A 19112-nucleotide genomic window follows, 5' to 3' on the forward strand; every position below is an offset into this window, starting at 1 on the left:
GAAGCACTGTTTTAAAATATTAAACATAAGACAAGCTGTTCACAAGCAGAATTGTAAACAACATATGTATGGGGTGGTGCATGCCTATGCCATCCTAGGAGCAGCTCGGGAAGGGATTCCTCTTTGCTCCACTATGAGGGAAGTAGTTTACTGTAGCTCTTGAAATGTTAATTCCCCCTGCACTCTGGCAGGCATGTAGGAGAGAAGACCCATTGCTCCCCATCTCCCTGCTTTTCTCAGCCCGCTCCTATGCAGGGCTGGGGAGAAACACTGACCTCACAAACCTGCTCTCTTTCCTGCACCTGGGGTGGCAACTCAGGCAAGCCACATTTGGGGGTGGGGAGGTGCTTACCCCAAATCACTGCACATGGATATGACAATCTTCCTCCTGAAGACATGCTATAGACATGAGCAAAACACTATGCCAGGATGAAAAGACCTGAACATGCATGCACAATAAATTTAAAACCACATGTATTCTCTTTATGAGCTATATTTGGCAATGGAGACGTGTCAGCTTTCAAGCTTCACATCTCATATCAAATGCTATTAATAGAATTACATTTTAAATTAATGGGTGAAATGGCATAATTAGATGTGTGTGTTGATTATTGCTCCCAATAAATGGTTGCAGACAATTGCTTTATTACTGCGATCTAGTCTCATTTAGACAGCTAGCTTCTCTCAGTCTCTAAAAGAGAGAATACAATGTGGTCCTCAATTAATTTGTCTCTCTGATATAAACAGCAGTGGGTTCTATTCTACTCCCCCTTCACAGCAAGGTCCATATGCATCACACCAATTAATCATAGAACTGACATTAATGCTAAGTCCCCCACATTTCAGTGGGAGAACAGACTCCCAGGAGCATGCATTTGTGTATGTTTATCCACTCAATATTTGGAGGCAGTGTGTAGCCTGCTCTGAGCTGCCAGCTAAGTACTAGTTTGATAAAACTCCCAGCATTTCAATGGCAAATCCCATCATTTTATATTTTTTTTCTTGTCAGTCAGATTGTGACCCAGCCAAATGTGACTGCGCAGGGGAATAAAAGGGGACCAAAACCTTAACTTTTATATGGCCACTTTAGCTTCCCCTGCCTCACAGTTTGGGTATAGAAGGCATAGTAAAGACTGCAGCCCCGTATTCTCCTTCCATGCAGGTGGGCCAGAAGAAGGTACGGAGGAAGAGGAAATGGGAGGAGCCTTGACTCCCCCATGCCTCCCTTAAACTGGCCAGCAGAGCTGAGCCAGCACAAAGTGGGGAAAGGACTTCACTAAATTACACCCTCTTAAAAGCAAGGGAAGGGACTGTAACTTGAGTTACAATTCCTCCCTAGTGTGGTACAGCTGTGTGCCATCCCCTCCAACAAGGTTGAGCCTAGAGGTTCAGTCTAGTATTATTACAGCCCTAATGCACACCTGAGAGCAGGGGCCTGGTCTTTTTATTTGTCCCATGAAGCACCTTGCTCACCCACAGCACCATATAAATAATAATGTCACGGTAACTTTTGACACTGCTTCTATTGATTGTGGGGGTGTAGGGATGGAAAACTGATTATATGTGCAGGTTGATGACTCATCAGTTCTGCTGAATAAAGTGACTTTTCTCATGACGAAATTATTCAAAGACAAAACAGTCTCTAGGAAAAATTTTAATAATTGAAGTTGGAAGATTAGAGGTTCTATTTCACCACAGCCAGCCAAAAGATTGTGTTTTTAAATAACAGGATTTTCAGTAAGGATGGATAGTATTTTTTGTTCTAAGAATACAGTAATCAAACATTTCTCTAGGAAAGGAGCGGGGGAAGGCAATCTTTTTAGAGTGTCACAATTATGTGTGAAGATGTGTTAGTAGTACCCAGATTCTCTGCACTCCAAGACTTTCCAAAACGCTGCTGCTTCAATAAGAGCCTCCGTTTTTTAAAAAAATAAATTGAAAATCAATTGGAGTCATTTGAGTTTCCAGCTCCAGATCAAATGAGGAATTGTCTTTCTTCACTTTCTCATCATGTAGCTGATTTTTTTTTAAATACTGTAATTCACTAATTGTGTTTCCTGATTCTACACTCTAACTTATCCAAGATGTCCTTAAATTGCTTAGCATCCTCAGTGAAGTGAATGGGGGTTAAAAATTGGTAGAACTTGGGCCAAGACCCTGCTAACATACATGTTCTTAGTTTTAAGTATTATGCATAATATTTGCATGATTGAGGCCTTTTTAAGGAAACAGCCTTTTAGCAAAATCCAGATCACATTAATACATATTCACATGCAGTTGTGCAATTCTAGACATTTTCCCCTGGCAACAATATACTGATTACTGTATCCGTAGGCTCACAAAATTGCAAATACCATATTCTTTACTTAAAAAAGAAACTTAATTTCAACTCAGCGAGATAGACCTCCCCTATCTTCCAAGATGACTTAGGGTTTTTTCCTAGAGACCATCTTGAATTTCTGAATCATTTAGTCATTAAAAAACAATTTCTCAGACCAAAAGAATCTCCATGAGAGTCAATTGACTTCTTACATACCCTGTATTCCCGTGACATCTGTGGGATCCTTTGGGTGAGTGTAAACTACTTGAATGAGTGAATTCGGCAGGATCGGGCCCATAGCGTGGCTGATGGTTTTGACATTTGGCTATAGAAGAACTATAACATTTTCAGTATTCAACTTAAACCATATACAGGCTAACACCTTATTCACTCCTTACTATTACAGAAGTGACAGGCAGCTACTTAGATCTAATAGGCAAGCGCACTGAATGGCTGATATATGAAGCTCTCCTGCATAAACTGCTGTGTATAAGGCAAATGCTAAGAAATATACCCCTCCTTAGACACCCAGACACAGGATGGGCTTTTTGCTGTATCCTTAATTTAAACCGACCCACGGATCATATCTGTGATTACAGCAGCACCTGAACTCTGGCACCCTGCCTGCCACCTGAGCTAAGAGATAGAAGGGAATCAAGCCAACAGCAGAGAGATCTCCTGGAAAACAAATTAAAACTAAGGCGATCGCCAACTACCAAACAGTAGCGGGCTCTGCCAAGACAGGCACATTGGGTCGCCTAGCCCCGGAGCAGCACGTCCCAGTGGAAAGGAAGGATGCAGCCCCTGAGCAAGGAGGAGGGCACCACCGGTGATGGTGGAGAGGCTTGAGGAGGGGTCCGGGTGCAGTCCCACCACGAGGAGAGGGTGATGAGTCTCAGCCTGAGCATGGTGGGGTCTTCACTGGGGCAGCATCGAGGCAGCTCTAACGCACGCACGAGCCTCTCTCCCCCAAACCCTTCTCCCTCTCACATCTCTACAGCAGACACTGGAGCCCTGCAGATAAGTGTCCCGAGTGCTTTACGCCAGATCACGGGGGTTTCGTGCAACCCAAGAGCCCGGGCTTCCTCCCCCACCTCTCCCCTTTGGAGGGTCCGATCACACTCTCCCCTCTACTTTCTGTGGGACTTCGCATGCGGGATCATTTCCACCAAGGGCACCGGCATAGACCGCTTCATTTAATCACCTCCGAGCCGCGCTGGTTCAAAGCCAGTTGGGCAGCCCCTGGCCGGAGACCGGCCGCTGCAGGAAGGACTTACTGTGTTTTCTTTGCCACTGCCCCCTGCAAGCCCCACGCTCAGCAGCATTTCTGGCCGCCCCTGGGAAGCAGCTTCCGAGGCATCTCCCGTTACTGTGCGTGCTGCGGGTGAATGCAATCCTCCCCTTACCATTAGATCTTCGCACAATGTTCTCCAGAAAGGTGTTCTGAGGAGCCACCAGCCCTCTCCTTCCCCCAGCCATAGTCATGTCTTCCGGAGTCCCGCGCGGAGGCTTGGCTCAGGGCTGCGCGAAGCTAAGCGCTCCCACTCCACGCTCGTCCCGCTCTGAGCGCCTCATGCTCTCCGCTGGGACCCCACCGGCTCTGCAGCATCAGCTTCTCCAGCCACCCAGCCTCCCACTGCATCCCTGCTGCTTCGGCCGCCGCCTGGACCGGTCCGGCAGCGCCCTCTGCTGGGCACGATCTCCGCCATTCCCAGCCCCGGTCCTGATGCTCAGGCTGCGGGAGGAGACAGGCAACACCTGTACTGCAGCACCCTCCCCTGGGCACAAAGAAATATGCGTTGTCTGAAGCGCGCCTGGCCCGACTTCCCTTCCGCAGGCAAAGAGCCCGCATAAAGGGAAGGGCAACCCTAACGACACACTACTCGTGTGGACCTGGGGTCAGCTTTGTAAGACCAGCGCCAAGTTCCAAGCACACCTGGGCCACTTCATAGCTTAGGGTAAAAATCATGGGAAGCCCCCACACATCAATTTCATCTGAATTTGCTTTCAGTGATAAAGATCCTTCAAACCTATCAGGCAAAGCTTAGGGCATGAATCTAGCCAGCCAAGACAGAGGGCTGGAGTCACCCTCCCAACCTTGTAAATTAGGAATAGCTCCACTGGTTTAACCATGGTGTAATCCCAGTGCAAGGGAAAAGGGGGGGGGGAATAAACCCATGGCTTCACAGAGTTCTAACAAGAGCTGACTACTACACCAAATAATGTCTGGGTAGTCAACTCTGCTGCCCCCAAGAGCCATGCCCCAAAACTTTTATCACTTACGAATTAAATAAATACACCCTTACTAACCTTTACCAGGCACACTGAGACCCTCAGATGGAAAATACTAATGAAGTGTTATACCAACGTGCTTTAAGAACATTGAGCCTCCCAACACCTCTCTGAGGGAATTAAGAGTTACTGCCCCTGTTTTACAGATAGAGAAACTACGGTCTAGAAGTTAAGGTCTCTGATTCTAGGGCGGGTGCCCAACTGAAATATCATGGCATGATTTTCAGAATAGTAGTCACAAGGCCAGATGATCCTCAGCTGAACTCAGTAAAACTACACCCATTTATAGCAGCTGAGGATCTGCCCCCTCTTTAGTAATCATTCAGGGTTTTCATTCATTCCTAAAATGACTTCTTTTAAAAGGCTGTTTTGTATTGTGTGGTTAAATATCAGCTCAGTTAGAGTGAAGAGATATTTAAATAGTGTACACTTTGATGTTTCAAAGAGTTTGATCTATTTAATTTGTAAAGGTTTCTCTTTAATGGATTAAACTATTCTTCTCCCTTCACCATTCTAGTGATGAATGGGAGTAAGGGCATACTCAGGTCTCTTTAGTTTACAGAAGATAGAGATACATATCTTATTCCCAATGCTGTTGGCTCTTACTATCTATAGTGCTTTTTAAAGTGCAGTTCCTTCAGACTCTGCTTCCTTGTGTATACGCAACACACCCAAGATCTCTCTCTCACACACAGAGGTTCCACACTGAAGAATCACTCTATGAAAGTAGCATTATTGGTTCTATGTTTATTGTCTCACAGGGGCAAATTTTTAAGAGGTAGTTAGGTGCCTAAAGATGCAGATAGATGCCTAGTGGGATTTTCACAATCCTGTATCAAGAGCTAGAATATACAGTTGACTCCTGCTGGAACCAGCAGCATCAAGCATCCCTAAAGACATTTTAAACCAGCCAGCAGAATATTTCCCCAGGTCTCCCCCCACTCCCATTATCTCTGGCTGCTAGCGTAACCCAGCTAGGCAGACCCAGGATCAGAGAAGCATACAGGTACGTCACCTTTACACACACACACGTACATACATTCTGGACATTAGTTAATTCATTTTGCAAGTAAGAATTCCCTTCCCTCCAAGGAAGGGATTTTCCAAAACTTACTCATTACCATCCATACAGATTCAGCATAAAAGGCTACTATTATGATTATGCAGGGTTCTATACCCATTGTGCTCTAACTTTGCACAGTTTAAATGGCTATATAAGGTGGAAAGCAAGCAGATTCCTTATCGCCTCCTCTCTCAACTTCTCTAGATGTAGTGAATTTTCCCTTAGTTAATATGTGGATACTGCACTGATATGTCACACTGGACATTCCAACTTTGAGTCTAATTTAGCTGTTTCTGGAAAAATTTAAACTGTTACAAAGACAGATGCAATACCTTGCTTGGGTCATCCACCTGCCTTTACACTTCAATGGTCCTCTGAAGACCTATTCAGGTACCTTTAGGACTTTAAAATATAAGGTGCTGGTTTTTGTTCAGTAAAGGCATTTGGGCAGATCTTAAAAATGGAATAATCTTGATCCTCCTCCTTGTTAGGAAGAGCTACCAGCTGTCAGTCAGAATCTGAGTGGCTGAGTTGTCTAGCAAAATAGGAACAGTTACTCATGTTTTACTGGGCTATCATTTTCATTGGTCTGAAAGAAAGTTATAGATCATTTCTACAACTTCCCCCCTCCCCCCCAAAAAAGCCAGTTAAAACTATATATGCCTTTACTAATATTCAGAGCAGGTATTCTAAAAGAATGAACTGGAAGAGATATGAGACAGCTCACTGATGGGATAACAGCTATTAATCTTTGAGAAGGACTCTTCTCAGGTACATATTGGTCACTGGGCACATTCCATTATTTAGGAGGTACAAATTTGAGATGATTTGTGTTTCTAAACATAAGGATATATGCTTAGCATCTGGAGCCCACTTTATCTCACTCACTATAAATAACTATATAGTATTATACACATACATGCATCAAAGCTTGCCTTTCACTACCAAACCTCTCAAGGGAAGTCAGCCATAAAAACACTGAGAATTTTACTAGAGCTTGTCCATGATGCTAGAACTTGAGAGCAGATTGCAACTTGGCCCAGCTAACCCAACTGTAGGCTCTAGCACTGATGCTCTCACACATTTGTCAATACCAGAGTATTGAAACATTTATTCCTAGAACAAATGTTTGTAGGGTCTTAACATGTAGAGGCCTCCTGATGCCACCTTGTGGTAGGAACATGACTCTGCAGTTCCTACCAATCACTGCAAATATTTCAACAAAGGCCACCCTTGTTGAGGGCTCTTTTACTTGCTTACAAGCTTCAAACCACCCCATGATAGCCTTAAAGAGGAGTCCAGATGTCACACCTTAAGGCTTCTCACATGACTCTTGTTGTTTACTCCCTACCCAGACCTTTGGCTTTCTCCCATCTCATACAGCTTACCCTTCAGGGTCTAGGACAGGCACATGCTCCAGATGAAGCCTGAGAAATGAAGAAATTTAAAACAAGATCTTCCCTGGCTAGGAAGAAACAACAGTTCCACACATTTAGTATACACCTGCCCCCCAAGTTCCTTTTGGGAAAGCTAACCCAGATTTCACAGCTATCCTGTCCCTTAGGCAGGATTGTAGGCTCCAGGGCAACTCCCCTGAGCCTTTCCCTCCTCACACTCTCTCAGTAGCACTTCTCTGCTTCCCTTAGCAGTGAACTCTCAACCCTCCACATGAAACTTCCTCCCACTTCTTCCTTCATATGGGGAAGCTAGGAGATCTCTCTAGCTACCCCTTGTCTGCACTTCTCTGATATAGCTCACTCTCACACCCACAAAGTGCCTACAGAAAATATCTTTTTTTACCCTACCACTTCCTCTTATTACCCTCAGCTCCTTTTTTATGACACGCCTAGCCCCTCCCCAGCTGGGATGAATAGCTCATTGAGTTGGCTTGGGGGAATCAAGTGAGCTAAACAGTCCCTACTGGGAGGCAGCTAATTAATCACTGGGGTCTGGTCCTGTTCCCTTTTAAAGGGACTAGACACCCTGTGACAAGTGTCTATACTAGAACATAAAATTGTGTTAATTAACCCAAGTTAACTGACAATCAAGTTAAAGCTAGTCAGAGGAACACAGCTGGATTCTGGTCAATCTCCAGTGCAAGGTGAGCAAGACATCTGACTTCAGCAAGAACCAAGAAATGATCATGTCTATAGAGCTTTGTTGGAGCGGCTCATGATGTTGAGGATTGACCAGACTGGTGACCAATGCAGAGAGAGAATCAAGCACCTCAAGACTGATTGCTGCCCAGTCAAGTATGCTAATGGTATCTTTGGGAACTCCCCATCTTCCTGTCTCTTTTACGATGATTTTGCTGGGTGCTGAGAACTTCACCAAGCACACGACAATAGTGCACTAATAGTGCGCTGACAATAGTGCATGACAATCTGTTGAGCAGTGATGGCATCCTTATAACCCCAAGTCACAGACACTGCTGGAGGTGAACCAGCTGCCAGATGAAGCACTCAAAGTGACCCCAATGCTGACACCAGTCCCTGAAGAGGCTATGCCTCCGGAGCCCCTACAGTACCCCCTGGATCTATATTCAGAGAAGCTGTTTGGGGACAGTCCTAGGGGACAGCCCATAGTGGAACCAGCAGAGAGAAAGCACTTCAGACAGAGCCTGGTAAGTTTCTGCCTTTATGTTTGTTATTTATATATGAATGGGAGGGATTTCTGGCTTATGACTCTATGAAATTATTAATACAAGCCAGGATAATAATGTGCTTCCTTCAGGGTGGAACACCAATTCCATAGTGCCCCTGCACTCACACCCCACCTGGGATTCAAAATGGACACCAGGAACTGAGGGGAAAATGTTAAACAAGCAAGTATCTTGAAATTTTTGCTAGTTACTCACTGGTTGTTAGAAATATGGGTTGGGAAGCTACATTTATGAGCCTTACATAACGCTCCCTGCTAATACCTTGTAAATTGACCACCTGTGCACACTCCCCCAAAAACAAAACAGTGTGTGTATTTGTCCCATAGCTGTCTGAAATACGAGTCCAAACAATACCATACTGTGTATTTAGTCCACAGATGCCTGTGTTTGGAGTTCAGATTACAGCACAGGGTGTCTGTCTGTCTGTGTTTGCCAGCCATGGGGATGCCTATCTGTTGGATTTGTGGTTGGATCCAGGGTGCTTGTAAAATGACTGTACTATGTCTCCATGCTAAATTAGCAGCTTGTTGATTTTACCATGATTTTTCACCCATTTTTGGCTGGGGATGATGCAAACTTCTCATAGAGTAGGAACTCCAGATGGTCACTTACATTCCTCGGCTTATTAAGGCTGCCTTTGTAGCTCATAAGCTCCTTATATTTGGAGATGCTGGTCAGTCACCAAGTGCCTACAAATCTCCTCAGCCTACACAGATCTCTGTCCTCCACTGGCCTGGAAAAGAAGTTCACTCTTCCACTTAGGGACCTCCAGAATAATCTCTTCCAGAGCTTGCCCCACCTGAAAGGATTGTAAGAACATAAGAATCACCATATTAGGTCAGACCAATGATCCATCTAGCCCAGTATCCTGTCTTCCAACAGTGGCCAATGCCAGATGCTTCAAAGGGAAAGAACAAAACAGGGTAATTGGATGATCCATCCAGTCCCAACATCTGGCAGTGAGAGGCTTAGGGACACCCAAAGCATGGGGTTACATCCAGTGCTTAATTTGTAATGAAAGAGGTGCCGGGGCTCAAGCAATTTTTTTTACTTTCATATTTGTACCCTCCACTTGTCACAGTCCACATATGCAAAATGCACTAATGACCAAGGAGAACAGAGGGCCAGGGACACCCAGAAATAGTTGTCTGTTTCATGTACTAACGTGCTCTGTTCAGTTTTTGCACTGAATTTGGTTATTTTATTGGTCATTGGAATGGCAGCTGGTCTGACTTTCTGATTTTTACATTGCCATTTTATTTTAAACATGTATTAAAGTACAAAGTCTTGAATTTGCACGCAAGGCTTCAATAGCAAGTTTTATTGGATGTAATGAAGTGGAACTTCTTCAAAGTAAACTATAAGTTATGGGTTGAAATACATGGCCAGTCTCAATAAAATTCAGTAATCATCATCACAACAGTCCATAAGCTGAGAGTTGAAGTACATGGCTAGCTTTTATAAAATGCATTAAAAATATCCATACATTTCAGCACATTGAGTAATACATTGTGTGTAGAGGCAAATTAGTGTGTTTACAAAATTCATAATACAAATTCATTTAAAAAAAAATCTCCCACAGCTGCTCCACACCCAGAAACAGCACAATTACAAATACCATTTTGTTTCCCCCTCATGTCTGGGACCACACAAACCCACTATGTGGGTGCAAAAAGCACCTTGGATTCCATTGCAGGGGATCCAGCCCCACTAATGACAGGTGCATTTGCTGGCTGTGTGTTCCAGTTCAGCAGTCCAGCAGTATCCAAAGTTCACTCTTGGTGAAAAGGTTCAATTTCTCTTTTGTCCTCGCAGACATTGTGCAGAAGACAGCAATCCACAATAATACAGATGGCATTGATGACACTGGCAGCCAAATGGTTCTAAAGGCAGTATCAATAGGATTTCAATCTGCCAAATGCACATTCCACCACCATCCTATAGCTATTGAGTATGTAGCTGAAACTTCTTTTGCCAGATCCCCTGAAATCATGGTATGGTTTCATAAACCATGGCAACAGAGGGTAAGCGAGGTCCCCTAGAATAACAGTGGGGACAGTGACTCCATTTATAACAATGTAATTTGGTGGGAATAATGTCCCAGTTTCTCCATGAAGATAAAATCCCAATCTCCAGAAAACTCTCACATCATGCAACCTTGCCAGTGCATCCCACATTAGTGTCCATGAATCTGCCTCTGTGGTTGACCAGGGCCTGCATAATAGTAGAGTAGCACTCTTTGCAAGTAACATACTCATGTGCTCCTTGCAGAAGGCAAATTATGGACACGAGAGTCCGATCAATGGCCCCAGCACAGTTTGGAAAGGACATTCTCTTAAAGCCAGCAATTATTTCAGGAAAATGTTTAATGCCCACCACCTTTGGGTAAATCACAGTCCCAATTGCCTCACAAACCTCTGCCACAACAGCTCCCACAGTTGACTTGCCAACTCCAAACTGGTTAGCAACAGACCTGTAGTACTCTGTGGTAGCCATCATCCAGATGCTTATAGCAACCCACTTTTGGACTGGCATATCCTCATGCACATTTCTCCATGCTAGAGGACCAGGGTAAGCAGATCACAAACCTCCAAGAATGTCTGCTTCTTCATGCAAAAGTTCTGGAGCTACTGCTGGTCACCCTAGTTCTGCATGACTGTGTAATCCCACCAGTCTGTTTGCAGCCCTACTCCAGAACCACTGGTCTATTCATGGGGAATGTGTGGTTATGACAACAGGCATGAGCAGCAGCATCTAGGTCATGGCTGGTGTGTCCGTATCCCCTTCTCAGAGGTGCCTTTGGTAGGTCAAATACCACCACCAAAATGTCCACCAGCATCTCACGGGTGCATTGTCTGATTCCTGAAATAGGAGTGAAAGTGCAAGTTGCAGAAATTCTTCCAGTGAGTCAGGATCCATTTTGATGGCAGTGTGCGGATCCAAGAATGACTGAGCTGCATGTGTTGGCTGGCTCAAACCACTTCCTGTAGTATGAACAGACAAGTCATCTCACAATCCACTATGAACTAAGCCTTAGAGCAGCTACAGCTGCCAAGGGTGCTAGGGACACTGGGATATGTTGCAATATGCCCCCAGAAACAGAGGGTCTGACATAGGTCAGTGTAGTGCAGTATAGACACATAAACATAGCGGTAAGGCCCAGGTTAACTATGCAATGTAAACATAGCCTATGTTCCTCACTGGAACAACCCAGTAGTGCATGAGAACATTTGATACACATGGTTGAGTAAACTTCATGGGGGCAGATATGGGGACCTATCATTGAGATGAATACAAAAAACGATGTGATCTGGTCTGACGGCATTATTTGCTTTTTGGATATGTGCACAGTTCAAACTGACTTCAATGAAAGTTGCAAAGGTGCATCCAAAGGTAGGACCTAATAGTAAACTAGATACTTAACCTACATTTCCATATTTTTATCCTCTAATCTAGGACTCTCTTACCTTATGGTTCCTGGTAAGGCCTATGAAAATTTGCTCTTCAGTATTCTCTGGCCTGTTGGATATTTACTTGTCTTTTTGTTTCTCTTGTTCTGTTATGTCTAGGACAGTGGTTCTCAAACTTTAGCAACCCGAGGACCCTCATTTTCATTTTAAAATTTTCATGGACCCCCAAATGCCCTTCCTTTCCCCAAGGCTCCACCCCACCTCTTCCCACGCCGCCCCTCCTCTTCCCACCCCATTCCCCTTCCTCCCAGCACCTCCTGCACACTGCTAAACAGCTGTTCCCCAGCGTGCAGGAGGCGCTGGGAGGGAGGAGAAAGAGTTGATCAGTGCGGCCCGCGGACCTCCTGGAGTACCCTCACGGACCCCTGTTTGAGAAACACTGGTCTAGGAGTTAATTCTTAGTAACAAAAGCTACTAGCATGTAGCAAAGTCCATTACATGAATAAATGAATAGCCATTTCAAACTTAACTGGGAGATCACGATACAATAGACTGAATCTGACATAAACCTTGCCCCCAAAAAGGATGACTTTGGGGCACTCCCATTTCACATAGATAGCATTTATTATAAATGCTAGAACAGGGGTTCTCAAACTGGGGGTTGGGACCCCTCAGGGGGTTGCAAGGATATTACATGGGGGGGTCGTGAGCTGTCAGCCTCCACCCTAAACCCTGCTTTGCCTCCAGCATTTATAATGGTGTTTAAATATATTTAAAAAGTGTCTTTAATTTATAAGGGGGGTCGCACTCAGAGGCTTGCTATGTGAAAGGGGTCACCAGTACAAAAGTTTGAGAACCACTGTGCTAGAAGTTTTTAAAAAAAAAAAAGTATTGTTTTTGTTACACATTGATTGGATGCTGGCCTAGTGAGAACAGGCTCTTTGGACTAGGTTCAACACTATGGCCCAAATCCTCAAAGGTATTTAGGCTCCTAAATCCCATTGAAATCAATGGAAATTAGGAGCCTAAATAAGGAGCCTAAATACCTTTGAGGATCTGGGCCTATGTTACTCTATTTTTATACCAGCATAACACTATTGAATCAATGAAATAATGCAGCGGTTAATTAAGCCCTGTATGTTCAGAATCTAATTCAATTGTATTGTAAATCAGCTCATTATATGAAAGACCTTTTTCTGATCTGTACTGTTCTGCACACAACTTTGTTGTCTACCAAGAAAAGTTAAACAAAAAGTAAAACAAAATTAAACGATATAATAAACAACCGCCAACTCTGAAAATCAAAGGAATATTTAGCCCTTAAATCAAGCTGAATTTACTTACTGCCATATGGCTTTTGCTGGGACATAGTAATAAAATACAATACAAAACAAACCATAAAAGGCATTGTATTAGTCACTGTCTCATACACACGCAAAAAACATAAAAGCTGAACTCTGAGAATAGATAAATCATAACTAAAAGGTAAGACAAAAAAATCAAAATATCTTAGTTCTTACAGTGATTTATTTATATAGATCTAATAACATATACGCAGTTCTGATAAGGTCCCTGCTCCAAAAAGTTTACAATCTAAGGATCCAATCCTGCATACACTTTCAACTGTGAATTACTTCATCCAAGGGAGTAGTACCATTGAGTTAAATGAGACTACTCACACAAAAAAATTACTCACATGCATAAGGGGTTTCAGGACTGGGGATTAAGTAATTATCAACAGTACTTAAATGATCGTGAGAAATAAGCCTAATTTAAAAAAAAAGTGTATGTTTTTCCAGTTGGGAATTATTGAACACTCTTCTGGCTTTCTTGTGGGGGAAAAAAAATTTTTTTTTAACAAAAATTAAGTTCTGCATGGAAAAATATTCCTCAAAATAAAAGCTTTTGAGAGTGCACACCCTAATATATGTGTGTGGGCTAACAGGGAAAATCTGCTGTTGACTGATTCTCTTCTGGACCAGTAAGGTTTTTTGTTGATGTTTCTGTTGCATTTTGAGAATTTGCTTCAGAACGCCTAAGTCTAGACCATTCCAGCACAGGGGCACCCAAATATCACTTAACTGCTTGGAAGCCTGAGAGCCAAACCTTGAAATGTTAAGAGTTTGCAGGGGCCCCTCCATTTTTTCGATGGAAGCGGATACTGAAGTAATGGCAAGCTTCAATATGCCACATTACATTTTGATCTATGATTTTGATCATGAACTTTTTTTTGTGGTCTCCCTTACAAAAGTGTAGAAAAACCATGGCATCTAGAAATGTATGAAGGATCAACTGGTCAAAAGCTTATTTTTTTCCACAGTGACTATGGAGGTGAATCTTGGGAAGCTAATGCTTCTGACAAGAAGAAAACTGAAGCCTTTGAGATGTGATGCTGCCAAAGACCCTGGATGGAAAAGACCACGAACACTTCTGTTAGAAATATTATTGTAGAGAGGCAGACTCTGTTGCTGGAAATCAACAGGTGCAAACTTAAGTATTTTGGTCACATCAGGCACAGAGATGGAAATACCTGCAAAAAAGTATCATGTAAGGAATGATGGTGGATCATCATAATTGGGGATGATGAGTGAGGACATGGGTAGATGGTATGTGGCAGATCACTGTGAGGTTAGCTGCTGAGTGTGCAAAGCTAGTGATTTAATTAGAAAATTAAAAATTCTGCTATGTCACCAGGCATGAATAAATGGACATTACATATACATTTTGATCTAAGCACCCTGACCCCATTGCATGGTGGGACATGTAGTTATTTTGTGCCATGACTCCCATTAAAGTCAAGTATTGCTGTAGGCTACGTTGCAGAACCCCATCAGCTGTATCTGGCCTGTCAACTTCCAAGACCTGAAGAAGAGCTCTGTGTGGCTTTCTCACCAACCAAAGTTGATCCAATGAAGATATTACTTTACTCATCTTGTCTAACTTTCCCTTTGGCAACCATTGGTTTAGTGTAATCAGCAGAAATTATGTAATAGTAGCTTCTAAAATTTAATGATCACTTTTTCCACAATAAGCTTGGCAAAAAGCTTTTTAGGTCCAGATTCCAGAACATATCCATATTCATGAAGGGAGCTTTGACACTGCTGAAGTCCAATTAAAGTCCAAGAGACTTCAAGCACACACTTAAAAGTTAAGCATGTGGTTAAGTGTATAAGTAGGGATTTAAGTACATGCTTAAATGCCTTCCTGAATTGGGAGCACAATGTAGATATACAGATATCAATTAACTGTATCACTTGAGAGTATCAACTGTGATCTGGTCTTGGGAATTGTCCATCAGGAGACATGAGTTCTATTTACAGCTTTGCCAATGATTTGTGTCACTAAGCTGAAAGGTGATACATCGGTGCAAAATATTTTTCCACCAGGCAGTGTGTGGGGGGATCTTGCATTGGAAGTCTCTAAACGTTTTGATTTGTTTCATAAAGGGAAACAGGCAAAGAGGTTTATCTACAACTGAAGGAAAAGATGGTGATACTTCTTGCAAATGTAAACTTTTAATATTTGACTCAGGGAGCCTAGAAAATGTCACACAAGCTCTGAAGGCATGTTCTTGGCATTTTGTGATAGGCTTTACCCAGCAGATAATCTCAAATTCAAATAATACACCCAAAAAAACCATGTTTCATTTAAAAAAAATTAAGAATAGTATTGATATAAGGCATATTGTTCATTGGTTGAATCCTCTGGACAAATGTACCATACCTCTAAGCCTGACATTGATAAGAAAACTGCCAAAGCTATGTTGTTATAGTCCTCTCTCCAAGAGCAGCCTTGGATTGTCCAATATAGACAGTATTCAGTAAAATAAAGAGGAAATTCATGCATATACAGCGCATGTGTTTTATAACTTCTGTATTATGTTATTTACAAATTTTGTTCTAATATATATTTACTATGAAATGACTGTCTGATCTTACAGTTTTACTAGTTATATTTGTAGTTAGGGTTTTAAAATCCCTAACTTTTTTTTGTTAATACATGGAAACCAAAATACAAAAAGCTCATGCCTAAATAACATCTTCCTTTCACAAAAGCTGTGCTCTCTTCCTAGTCATTTAATCTGAATGTCTTTAGCTGATTTAACATTTCATTAAATATTTTATCTCTTATAGCTTGTCATGTTGACAGATTAAATTGCTTTTGATAATTTGCCTTATATGTAATCAGAACGTTGCTTCTTTCTTTGATACTAGGTGGTATTTTCAAAGGCACCTAAATGACTTAGGCACACAAGTCCCATTAAAAGACAATTTTCAACAGTGCCTTCAATAGGACTTGTGCTCCTAAGTCATTGAAGTGCTTTTAAAAATAACACCCTTTGTATTTTTAATAGCTATTAACTGGCCAGCTTAAGTCTCAATATTAAAAAAAGACTGGACTAATATCACCCGATTCTAAAATGACCTCTCACTGTCTGTTCTTCTCTGATGCTCTCTGTACTGACACAAGTTCTTAAACTACTTAGAGTCTGGTGAAGTCTTATTAGAATTCTTCCAGCTCTTCATCTGGATGACTTCCCTCTAGTGAATAATATTAACTCCCCTCAACTCAGATCTTGTATCAAATTTGTAAACACTTGGCTGCCTGCTGTACCTTTTTACATCTTCTCTAATCCTGGTTAATTTTTATGATATATTTGGCTCAACTATTACCATGTACTTTGGTTTATAGTGTCATATTTATAGGTTGTGATAAATGAAGGGGGTGGGGTAGCTCCCTTTTATGGACACAGCCAGCCAGTTAGCTATAAAATCCCTCTTATTAGCTATTCTCTACTTGCTTTACCTGTAAAGGGTTAAAAGGCTCACTGCGATGCATAGGTAAAAGGAAGTAAGTGGGCACCTGGCCAAAAGAGCCAATGGGAAGGCTAGAACTTTAAATTGAAACAATACTCCCCTTTTGTCTGTCTGTCTGTTGTTCTCGGGGAGAAGGTCTGCAGTAAGAAGCTTTGGGCCAGGTATGAAAAATCATCTGTATCCTACCTAGAAACTACTCATTTAAAACCCCAGCTATGTAAGTAGATCAGGAAATGTCTAGGAAGATACAATTAGGTTCTCTCTTTTATTTCTTTATGGCTTGTGGATTCCTCTGTGTTAACCCCAGGTGCTTTTGTTTTGCTTGTAACCTTTAAGCTGGACTTAAGAAAGCTATTTTTGGTGCTTAATCCTTGTATTTACTCTTTTAAAATAGCCTGAGTTTCCAGGTGTATTTTCTTCCTTTTTTAAAAATAAAATTTACTCTTTTTTAAGAACAGGATTGGAGTTCTGTGTCCTAAGAGGTTTGTGCACATGTTGTTTAATTAGCTGGTGGCAACAGCTGATTTCCTGTTTTTCTTTCTCAGCTCTTCCCCAAAAGGTTGGGAGGAGGTGAAAGGGCTTGAGGGTACCGCACAGGAAGGAATTCCCAAGGGCATCTCAAAGGGGTTCTGCACTTGGGTGGTGGCGGCATCTACCCATCCAAAGTCAGAGAAAAGCAGTAACCTTGAGAGTTTAATACAAGCCTGGGGTGGCCAGTATTAATTTTTAGAATCCTTGCGGGCCCCCCACCTTCTGCACTCAAAGTGCCAGAGTAGGGAAGTCAGCTTGACACAGGTGTTCAGTCATTAATATAGATGACCTAGATGAATTCAGAATCTTTTAAATAAATAAGATTTGTCTATATGCTATAAGACCAGTGTGATGCAGAGTGAATCATAGAATCAGAGTGAATACAAAAGATCCAATTTGATTGTCACAAATGCTTGTGTGCTAAATCAAAGTGCCTACATGGTATAACGCTATATCAGAGCTAAACTCAAAAAATTATGCACCCCACAATATCCAAATGTATTCACTTACACCAAAAGATGGGTGTAGTCCATGGCAGAATGGGTGAAATCAGGGGAAAACATAACTAGGATCTATAACTTTAAAAAATTGCACAAGATAGGTCAGCATAGGCATCATAACTCACCTAGGCAGCATTGCACTGTCTATGCATACAGTGGATCTCATTGGACTTAGTCCGTGCCCCACAGAGTTTAAAGAATTTAAATCTTTTGGTTTATATGAACACAGTATCTAGTAGCATGGAGCCCAGATCCCCAAATGTGGTTTCTAGGTTCTATCACATTACAAAAATACTAAACAGAGAACATAAAAGAACTAGGAAGAAATAAACATCTCTATTTAGGGGCTACACACAACTGAGGAATAATGGATACTTTCTTTGAGCAAAACAATGAAATGCCAGATGGGACTTGAACTCTTGAGGAATTCTTATGCTCCAAGGCAAGCTTTGTCTAACTATGGAAGTATTCAATACACTGGTTAAGACCAGATCTACACCAGGAACTTTTTACTAATGTTTCCTATTATGGAAGCCCTTGTGTCAAAAAGTCTCAAGTGACATCCAGCATTTTTACTATCAAGTCAATTTAGCATGGTATAGATTTGTTTTTGTCTTATATTGTGATTTAATAGACATTGTAGTAAAAATGCTGGAAGCTGGTGAAACTCCAGATTGGTGGCACAGAACCAGAGCCAGAGGGAATTTAATGCTAAAATTCCCTAGCATAGACTGGCCCTAAACATATGCAGTAATGTCTTCCTCTACTGGAGAATTATAGATCCTAATGTTTCTAATAGTCTCTGGTGCCATCCCACACTTTTACTATCATGTCAATTTAGTATAATATAGATTGGTTTTTGTCTTGTATTTTGATGCAATCTCTCTCTTCACAAACAGAAACAGAGAACAGAAAACCATTCTTTTTGAAAGCATCAGATAAAAGCACCCAGAATAAATATTGTAGTCATGTTTTGTTTTCTTAAAGAAATTAAGACTAACAGCACCACTCATGCTCCTAGAAAGATCTAGTGAAACTATTTTGTAATGTTAATTACAAATAGGAAAACAAATCTTACTTACTTACGTCTTTCAAAAAATCCTAACTAGAAGTTATATTAGTACAATTAATGATTCTATATTTCAGACATACTTAAAATGGAGTCGCTCTGACCTTGTCTACGCTAGAGAACTGAACCACAGGTAACTGAATTAGTAGAACAGCAATAATGTAAATAACAAAAGTCCAATGTATCCATTTCAGCACTTTACAGGAAACAGCTCCCTCTACACCAGTCTTGTATTTCCCCACATTCCCTGGTCCCTGTCCCCAGTCTCACTGCCCACTGCATTCCCCTGCCCCTTTACTACTCCCCCCTGTTCCTCAAATACAAAGTGTATCTCAGTAATACGTAGAGACTTGCTTTAAAAAAAGAGAGGATAAAATCTGAAGAACAATATGGCATGAAAGAAGTGCTGGTATGCTGCACCACTACACAACAGCCTAATCCAAGCACT

General features: G+C 41.9%; 1 protein-coding gene across 11 annotated transcripts in view; it reads right to left on the minus strand.

The window, feature by feature from the left end:
• Positions 1 to 7445, minus strand: part of KCNH1 (potassium voltage-gated channel subfamily H member 1) — a 347125-nt gene extending 339680 nt beyond the window's left edge. For 2 of the 11 annotated variants that reach the window (XM_039531617.1, XM_039531618.1), the window contains exon 1: positions 3598 to 4036. In XM_039531617.1, coding sequence (XP_039387551.1) covers positions 3598 to 3805 — 208 coding nt within the window. In that variant the 5' untranslated portion in view covers positions 3806 to 4036. Of the gene's footprint in view, positions 1 to 3597; positions 4038 to 7063 lie in introns of those variants that run through there. The other 9 variants (XM_039531623.1, XM_039531624.1, XM_039531628.1 and 6 more) reach the window with 7 other exon arrangements.
• Between the last annotated feature and the right edge of the window lie 11667 nt (positions 7446 to 19112).

This window comes from Mauremys reevesii, linkage group 3, assembly GCF_016161935.1.
Source record: "Mauremys reevesii isolate NIE-2019 linkage group 3, ASM1616193v1, whole genome shotgun sequence".
NCBI lineage: Eukaryota > Metazoa > Chordata > Testudines > Geoemydidae > Mauremys > Mauremys reevesii.